At 40.3% G+C, this 19,659-nt stretch overlaps 1 protein-coding gene across 1 annotated transcript in view; it reads right to left on the bottom strand.

Moving 5' to 3' along the window:
• Positions 1 to 19,659, bottom strand: part of npy2rl (neuropeptide Y receptor Y2, like) — an 87,776-nt gene that overhangs the window by 27,662 nt on the left and 40,455 nt on the right. The window contains exons 2-3 of the mRNA XM_086272996.1: positions 19,234 to 19,476; positions 7,533 to 7,665 (exon numbers count right to left, since the gene is read on the bottom strand). Coding sequence (XP_086129122.1) covers positions 7,533 to 7,665; positions 19,234 to 19,413 — 313 coding nt within the window. The 5' untranslated portion in view covers positions 19,414 to 19,476. The remainder of the gene's footprint in view (positions 1 to 7,532; positions 7,666 to 19,233; positions 19,477 to 19,659) is intronic.

Below are 19,659 nucleotides of genomic sequence, written 5' to 3'. Positions count from 1 at the left end.
AAAAATGCCCAAAGCAAAGCGGTCAAAGTCTGGCTGTACTTCACAGCAAAAGATGCAAACTCAGCAGCCTGCAACAAGTGCTTTAAGGTGATACTGTCAAAGGAGGTAACACCTCAAATCCGATGAAACACCTGGCAACGCATGGCGTTTTTTTTAAAAGCCGAGAAATGCACCGTATTTGATAGCTTGCTGCGAGACCTCACACCGTGCACATCTACTGCAGGTGTGGTGCCTGTTATCGGACCCGGAGTTAGCAACATCCCCCAAAAACCCGAAGAGGAGAGTCCTGGCCCCTAGCCCTGCCAGTGTAGCAGAAATGATGATGGATGATGATGGCAGCAGCCACCGTTCTTCTCTGCGTGAGTAGCTTAATGTTGTTCGTGTGTAATTTCCGTTGAGTAGGCTAACCACGTTATTACATTAACAAATGTAAGGTGAACTAGCAAACACCATCGTAGTTACATGCAGCTGTCTTCTTGTTTGATGGCAGATACTCCCTTCACCCTGGCCAAAAAGGCTAAAATGACCAAAGAAAAAGTGGAAAACAACTAAACATGAGAGGTTTTTGGACAAAGTTGGTGGGGTTTTTTTTTCCATTGTTTAAGCACTGCTTCCAGCCAAGAGTGATACCATATATGCCCCATAGCTTCAGAAAAGGCTAACATTGTTATCTTTTTACAAAAAAACCCCAGCTAAACATGAGAGGTTTTTGGACAAAGTTTGTGTTCTTGATTCTTTAAGCACCGGTTCGAGCACCGGTTCGAGCACCGTTTAAGCACCGGCACCGTTTCAAAAGTACCGGTTTGGTACTGGTATCGGATAAAACCTAAATGATACCCATCCCTAGTGACTACAGTGACTAGCTCAGAGTAGAGCTGCTACTCCTCTACACTGAAAGGAGCAAGCGGAGGTAGTTTGGGCATTAGATCAGGATACAACCTCGGGACCCTTCCTTGGAGAGGTGTTTTATGCATCTCTTACCAGAAGGAGAGCCTGGCCAGACCCCAGGGTCTGGGAAAATGTCTCTTAGCTGGCTTGGGACAGCCTCAGCAAACTAGAGCATGCAAATATATAATATTGATAGAATATCCGCTACAACCCGCGTTTATCAAATCACTGCCAATATCCTACACATATATCCATGTTATGTCGAACCAGGTAAGCTTTGAGGTAGCCTTTCAGCTTTTACCCAGTGCTAATCATAAGGGATTATCTGACTACTGTGATGTTCAGTCTAGTACTGTATGGCATTTATCCTACAATATAAAACACCTTATTGTGAACTGGATCTAAATTAATAAAACTGAGCCAACATATATATGCCACTGATATTATATGTAAGCCTTGCTAGATGTGCAGTGACCACAGTGCATTGTGAAGGAGTAAAGGAGAAGGAGTGCAAGGAAGTAGTAATGAAAAACATTACACTGAGATTTAACTGAGGATTTAATTTGCAAAACTTGCAAAAGGCAAAAATAAGTTAATAGTGTTTTTCCAGGACATGAACAGTAAGTATGTGTGAGCATTTATTAATGATGGCCAATGGTGGATTTTATTTTTGCATCCAATTTTCTCTACTCCTCTCAGAACAAGCGAGTCTCGGGGCTATATAAAGATGCTTCTGCACACGAACACACGTAGAGTTAGGCACACACACACGAGTAAGCAAATGGCGTTTGATCTAATTATTTTTTTCTTTTTCTTCATTAGCTCATTTTGTACTTTGTGACAGATGGAGAGGGGATGCCAGGGACCTCACAAAGCTGATTGCAGCGCCTCAAAAAGCTTAAACCAGAAGGCATGTAGGTCATCGAGTCACGGTTAAAGAGATTTTAACAATACAACACGCGGTTGTTTCTGTCTTCATCTTGCTGCTTTATAAAATAGTCATATGCTTCATTTAAAAACAGTGAAGTGGTTGTGAATTTAAAGGATTTTAGCTTAAATGTACAGCAGTTCTACAATGAGCTGTGACTGCATGTAAAGTTATTTATCATTTATTATAAATAATAAAACTGCAATTAACTATTTACCACCTTATTTTGTCAGCATTAGACGGGTGTAAGGAAGTTCCACACTCATAACTGCACGATAGCGAGATGTTACTGAACTAGGCCAAGGGGTTCTCAGGTTTTTGGGACCAAGGAAAATCCGGTATAGTCCTAAAATAGATTAAACTGCTTTTGACTTAGCATCACTTGTCACAATCGCATCCCTTTCTATTACATGCCTCGACACAACTGAACAGATTTGCAAATGATTGCTCCAAAGACAACATGTGAGAGAGTTATGGGCATAAAATTGTTGTGAATCATCCTGATATGAATGGATATTTTAAAGATGCATCGCAATATTAACCGTAAAATTAATCACATCACATTATCTTTTAGAAGTAAGCTACTTTTCTTTCTGCTATATAATTTGTGTGTACTTCAAACATTAAAATCAAGTCAGGATGGAGTTCAGCCTTTCTATGTGTGATTGTTGGTATTGCGATGTTTGTCATTTCTAGTACTTTTTTTGACTTATTTTGTTGGCTTGTGGGGCTTTTTTATTGGCTGTTATAGTGATGGTTGGGTTTCTATTCTTGATTGGTAATTTTTTTAAATACGTCCAGTAGCGGTGGTAAGGTTTTTCTGTTTTGTTTGGTTTTGTTTTTGGTTTATGTTGGATGATAATTGCTATTTTTGTGGATTGTCAGTCCTTGGGACCTTTTGCTGTTGTTGATTGTGAATAGCTGCTGTTGTGGTTGGGTTTTTCGTTTTTGAATTCTGCTGGTTGTTTATTATGTGTTGTGATCATTTTTGTTTTGGTAGATTCTGGTGTTAGTTTTGGTTGTTAATTTAAATATTATTCAATTATTGGTTTTTGTTAGGAGATAATGTGTTTTTTTCTACGTTGTTGGTTGCTGGGCTCTCTGTTGTGTTTTTGGTTGGTAAAAGTTTCTGTTGTGGATTTTGCTCTTTTTTAGTTTTTGGATTGCAGTCTTTGTGTTTACTGTTGATTATTGTGGTGAGTTTCGAGGGGTTACTCTTTGTGTGATGATTATTGATTTTGGTTGTTTTTGCAGAGAACTTCTCCATGGGTATTAATGAAGTACACATTATTATACCCTCGAAGTTAAATCTTAACCTTTCCCAAACACAATGTACTACTAAAGGAGGATCGACTCACACAGCGTGGAATTTTTTAGACAATAGTAGAAGTCTGTAAAACAGAGATCTATGATAGTTCAGCTTTTTAAGCAACAGCAAAAATAGGAGGAGGCATTTGTGTGTCTTTATTAGATTTATTGACAATAACAAACAGTCTCTTTGCAGAGATTCTTTGTCTGTGCACTCTCATCTTAACACGCCTTGTAGTACTGATACTTCTCTCTCTATGCAGAAACATTTTACCTGTCCATCAATGTTTGTTGTCTTGTTTACTGCTACATCAATGCTCCCTGAAGTGTATGCTCTGAATAAAATATATTATTGTGCTTCTTCAGGCCTGACGAGCTCTGACAGCTAAGGCAATTTCCCTCCCACGTCACACTCCATTACCTCTCACAGTTTGTTAAAATTCATTAGCATGTGTGCTGATGTGGTGCTTATAAATTCACCTGTTTAGTTAGTCGTTTCATGTTAAGTCATGCATTTAGAAGACTAAATTCTCTAAGATTTATCAGGATGTTTTGTATGTTTTAATTAATTGCTATCATTTATGTCTTGTTCACACTAATTTATGGCAAAACTCTCTCAGTTGTGTTGGCATTTCTGAGAATAACCTAAAAACACAGATTTTCAACCCATCTTTCAGTTTGAACATGAATAGTTGCGCTAAAACAAAGTACGGTGAATCATGCAGCCGAGTGAAGTTTCACAACTAAGCATCACAGCCGGGGGACATGTGAAACTGTTTACACTTGTCTCATTAGACAGAAATAAAACTGAGGTGAAACTGCCTACCACGTATCAAAGCAGGTGATTAAGAATTGGTCTTGGCTTCTCTTGCTGTTCAGTCCTGTTTCATGCTTCATGTTGACACCAACATAGTCTCCAACTCATTAAAAAGGTAAAACTGGCACAAAGGCAGTTTAGTCCTTTACAGCCAGAAAACAAAACTTCAGTCACGTGATACCAGTCTTCTGTTGCTACACTCATTACTGCTCAGTCTTTCTTTTGACTCTCACTCTATGAATACTGAAAGACTGCATTTGATTCATCGTGTGCAATCAGCACCATCAAATGTTCTAAGAAAATGCATCTTCATATTTCTAAAATTTAAATAAATATTCTAGATTTACATCTCATTAACAAATGCAGATGACTGACAACATTTCCTTTAGACGTTCATAGATGAAATATTCTTCCCTAATGTCTAAATTATTGTATACATTTTTCTGGGGAAGTAATTTAAAATATTTATTTTGTGCACATCAAATTATTTTACTGACAACAATGGGAAAAATCTTGAATTCTCACTTAAGAAGAACTGCGCGAGAAATCACTACCTGGAGGGTGGTCAATTAAAATATTTTAATTTCATTAATTTAATAGATCAAAAGCCAGAATTCCTCATGCTTTATCTGCAGAATCATTCCTGAATTAGTATTATTAGTGCTGAAACTGTGCAATAATTTTACTTCTGCTTTGGCTCTTTTTCAAATATTCAGGTACAGAGATGGCGTTAAAGACTTACTTAGGAATATTTATACATGTAATGTAGCATCGTAATTATGGACAGACCCTCGAAGTGCGCTTTCTCAGCTGAATTCTACTGACATAGTTTTACAGTTAAGTCATACAATTTGGGAAAGAAAAACATACATAAGTTACTGTCGTAATAACTAAGCCCATGTTAGTGATTTTGTTAACAGTAGTTTGGTGCTGAAGGACTATGGAGCATTTGGGTCTGTGCAAGTTAGATATTGGGGAATACATTCTTGAGCTTTTGCAGGTAATTTTAATATGGAAACATCTGCACATTTGAAATGGAACTAATAACCGGTGACACTGAATGCCCCACTGTGTGATGGATTCATTATTATTTCCATTAAAAAATGCATCTCCTGTTTTGTGCACAGTGTAATCTAAGATGCTTATTTTTGAAATAAATATCAATGTACTCCTTTCCTGTCTTTTTCAAAAATTAGGTGGGCCGAGAAATTTCCCCAAAGTTGGTCACCTGTCCATTTTTTATAGTTTTAAAAAAACGCAGGTGCCTTTGATGGTACCAAACTTTTTTCCGGTATTGTAGGGGAGAAAACTTACAGTACAGCACTTCTGATTCACACTGCTAGTGAAGATTTATATAAATTTGACAAGCTGAACGCATTCTGTACTGTACAGGAGATGCGGCACGAGATTGATTGATAATGGTCTACAGCTGATCAGGAAGCAGAACACGATGCGCTGTACAAAAAAAAAAGAAGAAAGAAGAAGAGGCAAATTGCACAAAAAAAATACGAAAGGTGAACCGTGTTATAGCGAGGGACCACTGTAATGCAAATATTTGAATATCTTTTTAATAAGAAATATCTCAGTGGTAAATGTTTATTCCCACTGTGCTTAGTGGGGTCAACTAATTATTCTTTATAATCTTTATAATCAGATTTGAGTGATCCTAGCAAAACTGCCTACATTCACCTCTGAATCACATAATACATCTAAATACAATTAACAATTAAGAAAACCAAAATGATAATGCATGATAATACAGTCATTATGACCAATAAAAAAAGGGATCTTGTAATGAAACATTAAAGTTTCGACTTTATTTTTTAGAAACATCTGATTATTGTCATTCTAAAGCACATCACGTTTAACTTCCTTTTGAGCTTTGCCTTTTGTATACCCAAAGTCTCCTTCTCTAACATTAAAAATATATTGTGCTCATAAAAAATAGATCATAGATCATTTTAATTTAGATTTTTCAAAACAATCAGTTTAGTCTTATCTTTACACAAGAGAGCAGTGTGTGAGGGTTGACCAAAAAAAGTCATCCATGTTGGAAAATAGAATGGGTATCCCCCAAGGAACTGTCCTTGGCCCATTGCTGTTTAGGCTACGTTCACACTGCAGGTCTTAATGCTCAATTCCGATTTTTTGATCAAATCCGATTTTTTTGTCTGCTCGTTCACACTACAAATAAAATGCGACAACAAACGCACTCTAGTGTGAACGCTCAAAGTGTCCCGCATGCGCAAAAGAAGATGTCACACAACGCGCTCTGTTTAGACCCAGAGCAAACAATATTGTTTGACTGATGGCCCTTAATATAAAGACTTTGGGTGTAGTGATGGATGCAGACCTAAACTTAGAAAAACACATTAAGACAATAACAAAATCAGCTTACTGTCACCTCAAGAATATTTCAAGGATCAAAGATCTGATGTCTCAACAGGACCTGGAAACACTAGTCCATGCATTCATCTTTAGTAGGCTTGATTACTGTAACAGCATCTTTACAGGTCTACCTAAAAAATCAGTCAGACAACTACAGCTCATTCAGAACTCTGCTGCTCGAGTCCTCACTAAGACCAAAAAAGTGGACCACATCAGTCCAGCTCTGAGGTCTTTACACTGGCTGCCTGTCCGTCAGAGGATAGACTTTAAAGTTCTGATGCTGGTCTATAAAGCTCTGAATGGTTTAGGACCAAAATACATCAATGACCTCCTGACCCAGTATGAACCATCCAGATCCCTCAGGTCATCTGGATCCGGTCTTTTATCAGTTCCCAGAGTCAGAACCAGACACAGAGAAGCTGCATTCAGCTTTTATGCTCCTTATATCTGGAACAAACTCCCAGAAAGCCTCAGATCAGCTGAAACACTCAGTTTATTTAAATCCAGGATGAAGACTCACCTATTCTCAGCTGCATTTGAATAAAGTACCAAATCCACACTTTTAAGCTTAAATTTCAAAACTTACATTTAACTACTGATTTTATCTACTGTTCTGATTTTATCTGTTTTGATTCTATATACTGTTTTGTTTGTTGTTAGTTAGTTTGTTTGCTTGTTTTAATCAATTTTAAATCATGCTTTTTATTTGTCTTTGTTTCTAATGTCTCTGTAAAGCACTTTGAATCACCTTGTTGTTGAATTGTGCTATACAAATAAATTTGCCTTGCCTTGCCTTTACCCTTTTGAATGTCAGTAAACCTGTTGACAACGCTCATCGGTCTTCAGAGTGGTGATATAAGAAAGGTGTTAACGCCCCTGCATCAGACATGCACCCATAACGGCACACTGTCCTTGTTTTAACAATAGCACAAACCTAACTTTACCATAAACTCAACCAAATCCAAACTTTTAACCTTACTCTTATCTTTAAATCTTAAATTTGAATGATTTCTGTCATGGGCTCATGTTCCCAAACAGATTAAGTTCCCAGCAATCTTAAGAAGACATGCACTTGGAGACAAAAACACACAAACACCACCACCTACACATGTCAGAAAGTGTTTTATTGCTCTGAGCACAGTGACAGTATTATATTAGTAGCAACAAAAAGCTGCTGGCGTGCGTCTGTATGTATAAACTTACCAACAGCCAAATTAGCAATGAAGAAGTTGGTGACAGTGCGGAGCGTCTTGAAGCGATAGATGACATAGATCACAAGAGAATTACCCAGAACTCCCAGCACAATAATGGTGCTGTAGGCCAGGATCAACACCACCTGTAAAACAAAACAAACAAACAGCTGTAAACATCTCTCAGAGGTAAATTGTTGCAGCAGAATAAACTAATTTAGAAAAAACAGAGGTGATGTGAAGTGGAACTTCTGTATCCCTCAACTGAAGAATGAATCGAGATTATATGATACTCTTCTTTTAGATAGTTTTATGTTTTATTTCCTACTTTTACCAAATTTATTTAATTATAATATGTTTTGTTTACACAGAGAGCAAAACAGTGTGTTATAATATAAAAAACAAACTGAAACATAAGACACATTTGGGGCGTCTGAACCTACAGTCACTTGTCAACTGGCTGTATTGCAGACTGATGTAAGGGTAAATGGGAATAATGGGAAAAATTGCAATCACTTTAGGCTACGTCCACACGTACACGGGTATTTTTGAAAACTGAGATTTTCTGTTTTCATTTTTTTTAAAAATCCCGTCCACACGTAAAAGCCAAAAACGAAGGAAAACGCTGCTAAGAACATTCAGTTCAACCAGGAAGGAGCATAGCAGCAAATAGGACCATCGTTTGTACCGCGACAACCTGCCTCCACTCAAAAACTGTGCTGTCAATGATTCCTGGAAAGACACGCGATACTTGAGGACCACTAGAAGCTCTAAAATGTCTCCTAAAAGGACAAGGAGGAAATGCAGTTGCTGCTAGGTCTTCTTTACCAGCACGTTGGTGTTGTGGGCCCAGGTGAGATTGACAGAGATCCTCCAGCAGCCACTAGGCCCAGGATCCTCCAGCAACCACTAGGCCCAGGCTCTTCCAGCAGCCACCAGGCCCAGGACCCTCCTGCTGCCACCAGGCCCAAGATCCTCCAACAGCCACTAGGCCCAGGATCCTCCAACAACCACTAGGCCCAGGCTCTTCCAGCAGCCAGTAGTCCCAGGATCCTCCAGCAGCCACTAGGCCCAGGCTCTTCCAGCAGCCACCAGGCCCAGGATCCTCCAGAAGCCACTGGGCCCAGGCTCCTCTAGCAAGGCACCAACAAGTAAATCGACAGTGACTTCAACGGGCCATCACAAGGTAATACCAATCTCACCATTTTCAGAATGCCGCCTAAAAAAGCAAACCCAGGAGTTGAAGAGGAGTTGGAGGAGATTAAGAAATCACTTAATTTCATGTCTGATGAACTGAGCAAAGTGGCTAAACAACAAGGTATGCTACATGACCTAATGGATGAAATAAAACAACTAAAAAACATGATAAAGGAGAAGGACAAGAAAATAGACGACTTGGAACGGTGAATCGAGGACCTTGAACAATACACAAGAATGGATGATTTAGTCATAAGTGGACTGGAGACGCAACACCGAACAGCAGAGTAACAGCTGGCGGAGGTAAAGACGGTGAAGATGCCCCGGTAGAGGAGCTGCAAATACTTGAAAAGCAAGTGATAAAATTCCTTCAAACGAAGAATGTAAGTATTCAGAGCCATCATATCGCAGCATGCCACACACTCCCCAGAAAAGACAGTAAAACAAAGCCAGCAATTATTCTTCGGTTTGCGAGTCGCAAAACAAAGATTGAGTTACTGAAACAGGGAAAGAAGCTGAAACGGACCGGTGTGTATTTAAATGCACATTTAACGAAAAAGACTGCTGAAATTGCAAGACAGGCATGCAGCCTGAAAAAACAAAATAAGATATAAGCGACATGGACGAGGAACTGCAAAGTAATGATAAGACTAAATGGCAATCCCAAAGAAGCGAAAGTTGTGATGATAAGAGAACTCAAAGACTTAGAGCAATATACATAATCAGGAATGGAAAGTGTTTCTGGCCTTACGGCTCAAAAAACAATAGAAAAAACAACAACAAAAACAAAAAACACATAAATTTCAAGTTTGGACACAGATTATAGGTTTCCATTCAAAGATATTGAAGAGGAAGACTTTGATTATAAAAAGGACTGTCAAGGAGGTTATTTTGTTACACACACTGAGAAAAAAAACTTCAAAACGTTTCAACTATGCAGAGCACAACATGCATGACCCTGAAAGTAACATTGACCCAGATAACCACTTCTACAATAACACCAATAATACTTGTGAGTACTATACAGACGACCAATTCAATAGGAATATTAAAATGGCAAATGCATTGTTGGTCATACATTTCAATAGTAGAAGCCTGTATAAAATATTTTCTAAAATTACAGAATGTTTAAGTAAGTTAAAAAATTTTAATATAATTGCAATATCAGAAACATGGCTCGATAATGAGAAAGTTAGTGAAATGGGACTGGGAGGATATGAATTATTTACAATGAACAGAGTGAATAAAAAAGGAGGCGGTGTTGCTTTATATGTAGATAAAGTTTTGAAATGTAGTCTGATTGAATGTATGTCAAGCACCATAGATGACGTATTGGAATGTGTTACTATTGAAATCCATGTTGAAAAAGCTAACAATATAATTATAAGTTGCATCTATAGGACACCAGGATCATGCCTCGAGACATTCAATGAAAAACTTGCTGCCATGTTTAGCAACCTAAATGATAAAGTGCAAATAATTTGTGGTGATTTTAATATAGATTTGCTAAACCCAAATGGACATCAGAAAACAACAGATTTCATTAATACAATGTAGAGTAATTCCCTTTTCCCTGTAATTATAAAACCAAGTAGAATAGCAATTGATACAGCTACATTGATAGATAATATATTCACAAATAAAATTGACTATGAAATAGTAGGTGGACTTCTTATAACTGATATAAGCGATCATCTTCCTGTTTTTGCAATTTTTCAAAATTATTTTGGGATTAAAACTACAAACTAAACAATCAAACATTTGATATGATACGACATAGAACAACAAGAGCCATTGCTGCCCTCCAGGTGGACTTAAAAGAACGCAATTGGAATGAGGTTTTTGCAAATGAAGATTAAATAGTGCATATGATGCATTCCTATCAACTGTAGTTTCACTATATGAAAAACATTGTCCTTTAATGAAAATCACTAGAAAGCATCACAGATCAAATAAGCCATGGATCACAAAGGGGATAGAAGATGCATGTAAAAAAAAATAATAATAATCTATATAGGAGATTCATAAAACAGAGGACAAAAGATGCTGAAATGAAGTGCAAGTTATATAAAAATAGATTAGTAAATATTATAAGAACAAGTAAGAAAGAATATTACCAAAAATTATTGGAGCAAAGTAAAATGGTAAATGGCCTGCATTTGTATAGCGCTTTTCTAGTCCATAGGACCCCAAAGCGCTTTACACTACATTCAGTCATTCACCCATTCACACACAGGCGATAGCAAGCTACATTGTAGCCACAGCTGCCCTGGGGCGCACTGACAGAGGCGAGGCTGCCGAACACAGGCGCCACCGGGCCCTCTGACCACCACCAGTAGGCAAACACGGGGTTAGTATCTTGCCCAAGGACATTTGGCATGCAGCCAGGATGCAGCCTGGGATCGAACCACCGACCTTCTGATTAGTGGCTGACCTGCTCTGCCACCTGAGCTACAGCCAGGGGTGGCTGTAGCTCAGGTAGTAGAAGTAACACACAAAGTAGAAGTAACACACAAGAAACATGGAGGATATTAAATAGTATAATCAAAAAGGGCTCAAAAAATAAGAATTATCCAGACTATTTCAAAAAAGATAAAGATATTGTGCTTGATAAAACTAAAGACATTGCAAATGAATTTAATGATTTCTTTGTAAATGTTGGCTTTAATTTAGCAAAAGAAATTTCAGAGTCAAGAAATAATAACGACCTAAATAAACATATTACTCAGAATGTGTCCTCCATGTTTATTGGTGCTGTAACTCATAGAGAAATAATTAACATTGTGAAGACATTTAAAAATAAAAAGTCCACTGACTGTTTTGGTATTGACATGATGTTAGTTAAAAGTATTATAGAATATATAGTGCAACCTTTCGCATACATTTGTAATCTGTCCTTTCGAACTGGTGTGTTTCCCTCACAAGTGAAAATAGCAAAAGTTATTCCAATCCATAAAAACGGAGAGAGATGTCAGTTTACCAATTACAGGCCAATATCACTACTCCCACAGTTCTCAAAAATTTTAGGAAGGTTATTTGTTAATAGACTTGATAAATATATTGAGAAGCATAATCTAAGTGATAACCAATATGGCTTTAGAGCGAAAAGGTCCACTTCGATGGCAGTGATGGAACTTGTAGAAGGGATATCTAATGCAATAGATAATAAGGAATATACTGTTGGTGTTTTTATAGACTTAAAGAAGGCGTTTGATACAATTGATCATTTTATATTAATGAATAAACTAAGAAAAAAGAATGGTTAGGTTGTATGGCGGTGGTCAGCAAAGAGGTACAACAGTGAGTGTCTGCAGCCATCGGTAAAACATGTTGGAGGCCTGAGGTAGATGGAATTATGAACACAGAAAAGTACTGTCAGAAAAAAAGAAAAATCTTTAATTTTGCACTATAGTGTGAACACAAATCCCCCAACTCGAGGATCACCACAACTTGACCTAATAGACCTACACTTTAGTTCACAGATTCACTTTGGCTAAGGTTTATTTCTGGGATTTCACACAACCCAGGGTTCAAATCATGAATACATAATGGTGTTGGATTTACATCATTATGAATGAAATCTGCTCTATTTGGAAGCAGCATGTCCCCCTCCCCTTTCAGCGGGTTACTTGCACTGCTGTAACTGGAGGCTTGTCGTCTCGTCTCTCTATGTACTGGACTGTATGTATCAGAGATAACAATAAAGTTTACTTTGACTTCAGCAGCGAGCAGGCGCACCGAGGGCTCTCACGCTCACTTTTCGCGTATAGAATTTCAAAAAAACATCGGTGCAAATTATAATCATGGTGTTTTCGTGTTTGTTGTTTTGTTTTTAGTTGGTTTTATTTTGCGAGTTGGGTATTAGATGCCGCTCCAGCCAGCCAGTGAATCCCCCGCCGCCCCGCCCTCTCCTCCCTGTACCACAAGCAGCAGGCGCACCTCGCAAACGGAAGGCACCCTTACTCCCAACAAATGGGCGACAGAAAACCGATCGGTGCCTATGCCATTCCCAATATGCGCTGGCTGATGTCAGGGCAGCATGAGTACGAGCAATTTTTTTTTTTAATTTTTTTTTTTTTGCCGATGCCCGTGATGCCCCCACCAAGATGCCGCCTTGGGCAACCGCCCGTGTCACCCGTATCAAAAACCGCTACTGGTTGATGAAGTACTATAGTCATCTGGACGACCAACTGCTCCAAGCTGGTCAAGAAGGCTCACCAGCGCCTCTTCTTCTTGAGGACTCTGAGGAAGAACCACCTGTCCTCAGACATCCTGGTGAACTTCTATCGCTGCACCATTAAGAGCATACTGACAAACATACTGTAGCGGGTCAGGGCTGTTCGGGGTTCTGTTTGTACAGTTATGTTTTGTGTATGTTGCCATGGTGACGGGTGACGCCCTCTCGCTGCAACGGTGTGTCCTTCCGGGGTCAGAGGGCGCCCTGTGTGTTGTTGTTGTTGTTGCCGCGCTGAGCAGCTAGCTAGCGGCAGTGTGTGTTTCTCCAAATGTTAATAAATGGCTGTGCTCCCTGGCTAGCTCATGGGAAGCAAGACCGAACGATACCTCCGTCTCCTCCATCTCTGAGCTCGCCACAATACTGTATAACAGTCTGGTACAGGAACTGCTCTGCCTCGGACCGGAAGGCGTTGTAGAGGGTCGTGAAAACTGCCCAATGCATCGCCAGAGCACCACTTCCTGCCATAAATGACATCTACAGGAAGCGGTGTCTGAAAAGGGCTGGGAAAATCATCAAAGACCCCAGTCACCCATCACATGGACTCTTCACCCTCCTGCCCTCTGGGAGGCGCTACAGGAGCCTCCGGACTAAGACCACCAGGTACCGGAACAGCTTCTTCCCTACAGCTGTCCAACATTAAACTCATGGACTGAACATACACACATCCACAACCACCTACACACACATAATGGACAAGACCCTCATACACACAATAATAACATGGCTGAACCACCACTCACAACCACTAGCACTTTATATAGCCTCTATAGAAATTATCCACATATTTCACTTAACTGCGCTACTGTATAATTCTGTAAAAACTAACATTCTGTACAATACGATAATTTTAATTCTACAACTGTTTATGACTTGCATAGTTCATATTTCTGTATAGTTTTCATATATATATATATATATATATATATATTTTTTTTTTTTTTTTTTTTTTTTTTTTTGAGGCGACTGAGGTCCTTCAACATCTGCCAGAAAATGCTGAGGATTTTCTATGAGTCTGTTGTGGCCAGTGCGATCCTCTATGCTGTTGCATGCTGGGGGAGCAGGCTGAGGGTCGCAGATGCCAACAGACTTAATAAACTGATCCGTAAGGCCAGCAATGTTGTGGGGATGGAGCTGGACTCCCTCAAGTTGGTGTCGGAGAGGCGGATGCTGTCCAAGATAAAGACAATGTTGGATAACACCTCCCACCCACTCCATGACATGTTGGTCAGTCACAGGAGCACGTTCAGTGAGAGACTGAGATTACCGAAAAGCACCACTGAACGACACAGGAAATCATTCCTGCCTGTGGCCATCTCCCTGTACAACGCATCCACTTAACACACTGTTTGCTGCTACAGCTACACATGTTTCTTTTCCAACTATTTATTTATAAGTGACTTATGTATGTATGTATGTATATATATGTATATATTGTACTATTCTTAGTTAGCGTATTGTCTGTCTTGTCTTAATGTTGGTTTAAAATGGAGCACTGTAACAAAAAATAATTTCCCCCAGGGATCAATAAAGTATTCTGATTCTGATTCTGATTGATATATATATATATATATATATATATATATATATATATATATATATATATATATATATATATATATATCAAAGGTGTACTCTCAGTGGCAAGGGAACAATAATAATAAGAGAACAGCACCACCAAGGCTGGAGACGGAGCAATACTGAAAGAGCATATGGGAGAAGGACGCAACCCATAACGGCAATGCTCAGTGGCTAGTGGATCTGAGGGCAGACCATAGCGACCTCCCTGAACAGGGTCCAGTAACCATCACAGTGGCAGATATCCAAGAAAGGGTCTCCAGTATGAAGAGTTGGACAGCACCAGAGCCCGACATGGTTCACGCCTACTGGCTAAAGAAGCTGACTGCACTCCACGAGCGTCTAGCAGCACAAATGAACCAGCTGCTAGTTAACGAGAGACACCCGGAATGGCTAACCGAAGGTCGGACGGTCCTGATCCCCAAGGACCCCAAGAAGGGACCGGTCCCCTCCAACTACCGACCAATAACCTGCCTCAGTACCACATGGAAGCTCCTGTCAGACATCATATCAGCTAAGATGAACAGGCACATGGGTCAATACATGAGCGGGACACAGAAAGGAATTGGCAAGAATACCAGAGGCGCAAAACACCAGCTACTGGTAGACAGAACAGTCAGCCGAGACTGCAAGACCAGACTGACCAACCTGTGCACTGCCTGGATTGATTACAGGAAGGCCTATGACTCAATGCCCCACAGCTGGATACTGAAATGCCTAGAATTGTACAAGATCAATGGGACCCTAAGAGCCTTCATCAGGAACTCAATGGGGATGTGGCGTACAACACTAGAGGCCAACTCCAAGCCCATAGCACAAGTCACCATCAAGTGCGGGATCTACCAAGGAGATGCTCTGTCCCCACTGCTGTTCTGCATAGGCCTGAACCCCCTCAGTGAGATCATTAACAAGACTGGCTACGGATACCGACTACGGAACGGAGCAGTTGTCAGCCACCTCCTGTACATGGATGATATCAAACTGTATGCCAAGAGTGAACGAGACATCGATTCACTGATCCACACTACCAGGCGATACAGCAATGACATTGGAATGTCGTTCGGACTGGAGAAGTGTAGTTGAATGGTAACAAAGAGAGGGAAGGTAGTCAGAACTGAGGGGATTGAACTACCAGAAGGCAACATTGCAGACATAGAGGACAGTTACAAGTACCTGGGGATCCTGCAGGCGAATGGGAACCATGAAGAGGCTGCTAGAAAAGCTGCAACCACCAAGTACCTGCAGAGGGTCAGGCAAGTCCTGAGGAGTCAGCTGAATGGTAAGAACAAGATCCGGGCCATCAACACTTACGCCCTGCCCGTGATCAGGTACCCTGCTGGGGTAATAGGCTGGCCAAAGGAGGAGATAGAAGCCACTGACATAAAGACAAGAAAGCTCCTTACCATGCATGGAGGGTTTCACCCCAAGTCCAGCACCCTGAGGCTGTACGCTAAGTGCAAGGAAGGGGGCCGGGGACTGGTGAGTGTCAGCACCACAGTCCAGGATGAGACAACGAACATCCAAGAATACATTGGGAAGATGGCCCCAACTGACCGAGTGCTCAGTGAATACCTCAGGCAGCAGAAACCCAAGAAAGAGGAGGGAGACGAGGAACCATCATGGAAGGACAGGCCCCTGCACGGTATGTACCACCGGCAGATAGAGGAGGTGGCTGATATCCAGAAATCCTACCAGTGGCTGGACAAAGTTGGACTGAAAGACAGCACAGAGGCACTAATCATGGCAGCACAAGAACAAGCTCTGAGTACAAGATCCATAGAGGCTGGGGTCTATCACACCAGGCAAGACCCTAGGTGCAGGCTGTGTAAAGATGCCCCAGAGACAATCCAGCACATAACAGCAGGGTGCAAGATGCTAGCAGGCAAGGCATACATGGAACGCCATAACCAAGTGGCCGGCATAGTGTACAGGAACATCTGTGCCGAGTATAACCTGGAAGTCCCGAGGTCAAAATGGGAGATGCCCCCAAGGGTGGTGGAGAATGACCGAGCTAAGATCCTGTGGGACTTCCAGATACAGATGGACAAAATGGTGGTGGCTAACCAACCGGACATAGTGGTGGTAGACAAACAGAAGAAGACGGCCGTAGTGATCGATGTAGCGGTTCCGAATGACAGCAATATCAGGAAGAAGGAACACGAGAAGCTGGAGAAATACCAAGGGCTCAGAGAAGAGCTCGAGAGGATGTGGAGGGTGAAGGTAACAGTGGTCCCCGTGGTAATCGGAGCACTAGGTGCGGTGACTCCCAAGCTAGGCGAGTGGCTCCAGCAGATCCCGGGAATAACATCGGAGATCTCTGTCCAGAAGAGCGCAGTCCTGGGAACAGCTAAGATACTGCGCAGGACCCTCAAGCTCCCAGGCCTCTGGTAGAGGACCCGAGCTTGAAGGATATACCGCCCTCAGGGGCGTGCTGGGTGTTTTTATATATATATATATATATATATATATATATATATATATATATATATATATATATATACATACATACATATATATATATATATATATATATATATATATATATATATATATATATATATATATATATATATATATATATATATACATACATATATATATATATATATATATATATATATATATATATTAGGGGTGCAACAATATTCGTATCGATATTGAACCGTTCGATACAGTGCTTTCGGTTCGGTACGCATATGTATCGAACAATACAACATTTGTAATTTATTTTATCAATTTTCCTTCTGACGATGCTGTCTGTGTGGAGCGCTCAGTGAATCTGTGTTCGACTACTCCGCCTAGGCTGCACTGTCGAGCGCAGATCCACTGAGCGCTCCACACAGACAGCATAGTCAGAAGGAAGAGCACAGGGCAAGCTAGCGAGACAGAAGTTAAGCTCTCCTTGCAACAGGCAAATTGACCCTCATTCAGATCTGGCGTTTGGAATTATTTTGGTTTTCATGTGACGTATGACCCTGAAGGTACGCGAGTCATGGAATAAAGTAAAACAGTATGTTGGATGTGCCAAGCAATGCTCAATTACATTGGTGTGAACTAGTGTGTTAGCGCAGTTAGCTCGTTAACGTGTTGGCCGTCTAGCCCCATGCACGGAGCGATCGGCGGTAGCTCGTTAACGGAGATTTGCCGTGTTGTGGCGTTAAGGTCATTTCAACGAGATTAACCTGAAAGCACTAGTGGGAACACAACGAATATGACTGCACATTTACACCGACATCATCCTAGTGCAAAGACAAAAACAACAAGCATGCTACTAACTTTAGCCGAGTCATTTAGACAGCTGTTAGCACATGATTCTCCTTATGCTGCTGAGAATATAGCCCAGAAGAAGCGGATAGTATAGCTTTTATTTTGGAAAGAGACATTTCTCTGTAATAAACTCTCTTTTCCAAAGATGAGTGATTCCTCAATCAGATACAGGGCTTGCAATATCGCTAGCCCGACATCCTGGAGCTAGCGATTTTTTCAGTCGGGCTACCAAAATCTATCTCTTCCCTGCCCGTCGGGCTATTGTAGGAAAAATATATGTCAATGCTTTTGCATTCTTTCAGAAATGTAGCTGGGTAATTATGTCATTGGCATCGGTGAGCCACTGTCAATATGTGACATATTGAAGTCGCGTTTGAATTTGCGCTTGTTTTTTTGCTTTCACTTTGCAATCGTGCGAACTGTGTATAGAGAGCGACAGCACTGATCTGTGAGTGATGATAATTTGTGCACCAATTCCTCTGACATCGTCTTATTAATCGTTAGCTTACTATGCAAACATGACAAGTGAAATCTCCCGCAGCAAGCTTAAACATGTGAGAGGTTGATCGCACAGAGAATCGCTGAGCTTATGTGAGTGCGCGTGTAAAAGCATTTCAGTTCTGCTGAGCCAAATAAGACAGGTCAGGGTGAAGAAGTGACAGCCAAATAAAAGCTTACCACAAAACGGAGAAGTTATGACAAATCAGACTATAAGGCAAAAAGAAAGTGCAGCTTTATGGTTTCATGGACAAAATAATTTCTGTGGCTGCGATATGATGAGCTAAATAACCAGGGCTGCACATAAGTGGTCCGCAGGTGCGCATTCGCTGTCAAAATAAAAAACGCGCACAAGGGTTAGGGTTAGGGTTAAATTTAAAAACTGTACTTTTGAGTTAAAATATATATTTATAATTTTAATAAATGACAAATTAAAAATGCATGAACATTTTTTTTGTATCGAAAAAATATCGAACCGTGACACCAAAGTATCGAACCGAACCGTGAATTTTGTGTATCGTTGCACCCCTAATATATATATATATATATATATATATATATATATATATATATACACACAGACCCATTTCTGTAATATATCTATATAATTGCTAATATATATTTTGTAATATCATGGCTAAAGCACTTTCTGGATGGATGCAAACTGCATTTCGTTGCCTGTACTTGTGACATGTGCACTGACAATAAAGTTGAATTCTATTCTATTCTATAGCTTTATGTATAGCAAGGTGGAAAAATCATTTAGGCAAATTCATAAAGTATATGAGAATACATGCTATATTTTTTTATTGTGATAGCCCATCATTTCCAGTGAGTTATTACACTGTTGGCCTGCCAGGCAGATTTGAGGCACTAGAAGTGGATAAATTATTCATGTTTTTCCTCATAATGGAAAAATTAATGGAAGTGAGACCAATACCTGTACACTTGGTAGGCTGATGGGGTCCTCTAAGAAATTCACTCCTTCAAATGCCAGTGTAGGAAGAGCTGAGGGAGCGACACCAGTGTTAGGGTCGTATTCGAGGAAAGCATTGTTAAGGGGGTCATCGTCGGGTGGGAGCTCGTCCTGTGTGGAGTTGACTGCAATGATGGCCTCCATGTCAGATCATATGTGCTTAGCTGGCAGCGCCATTTTACAGTCACACAGTTATACTCACAGGACCTGTGGGAAAACAAAGAAATATACCAATGGACAAATGTTAAATTAACATGCTTAAAGAAAGAGTAGAGTATATGGAGGTTTTTTTTGGACTGAAGTACATCTTACATAAGATACACCGACTGATTGATAAAGCTATGTCATATTATGGAGCAGCATGACCATTCTACTACCTGAATCGAATAT

This window comes from Aulonocara sp. 'chitande type north' Nkhata Bay, linkage group LG3 (genome assembly GCF_057382095.1).
Source record: "Aulonocara sp. 'chitande type north' Nkhata Bay isolate Kocher_YH1m ecotype deep benthic linkage group LG3, A_spYH_male_GT1.1, whole genome shotgun sequence".
Taxonomy (NCBI): Eukaryota; Metazoa; Chordata; class Actinopteri; order Cichliformes; family Cichlidae; genus Aulonocara; species Aulonocara sp. 'chitande type north' Nkhata Bay.
The sequence above is the reverse complement of the archived record's forward strand: the minus strand, read 5'-3'. Positions and strand labels throughout refer to the sequence as shown.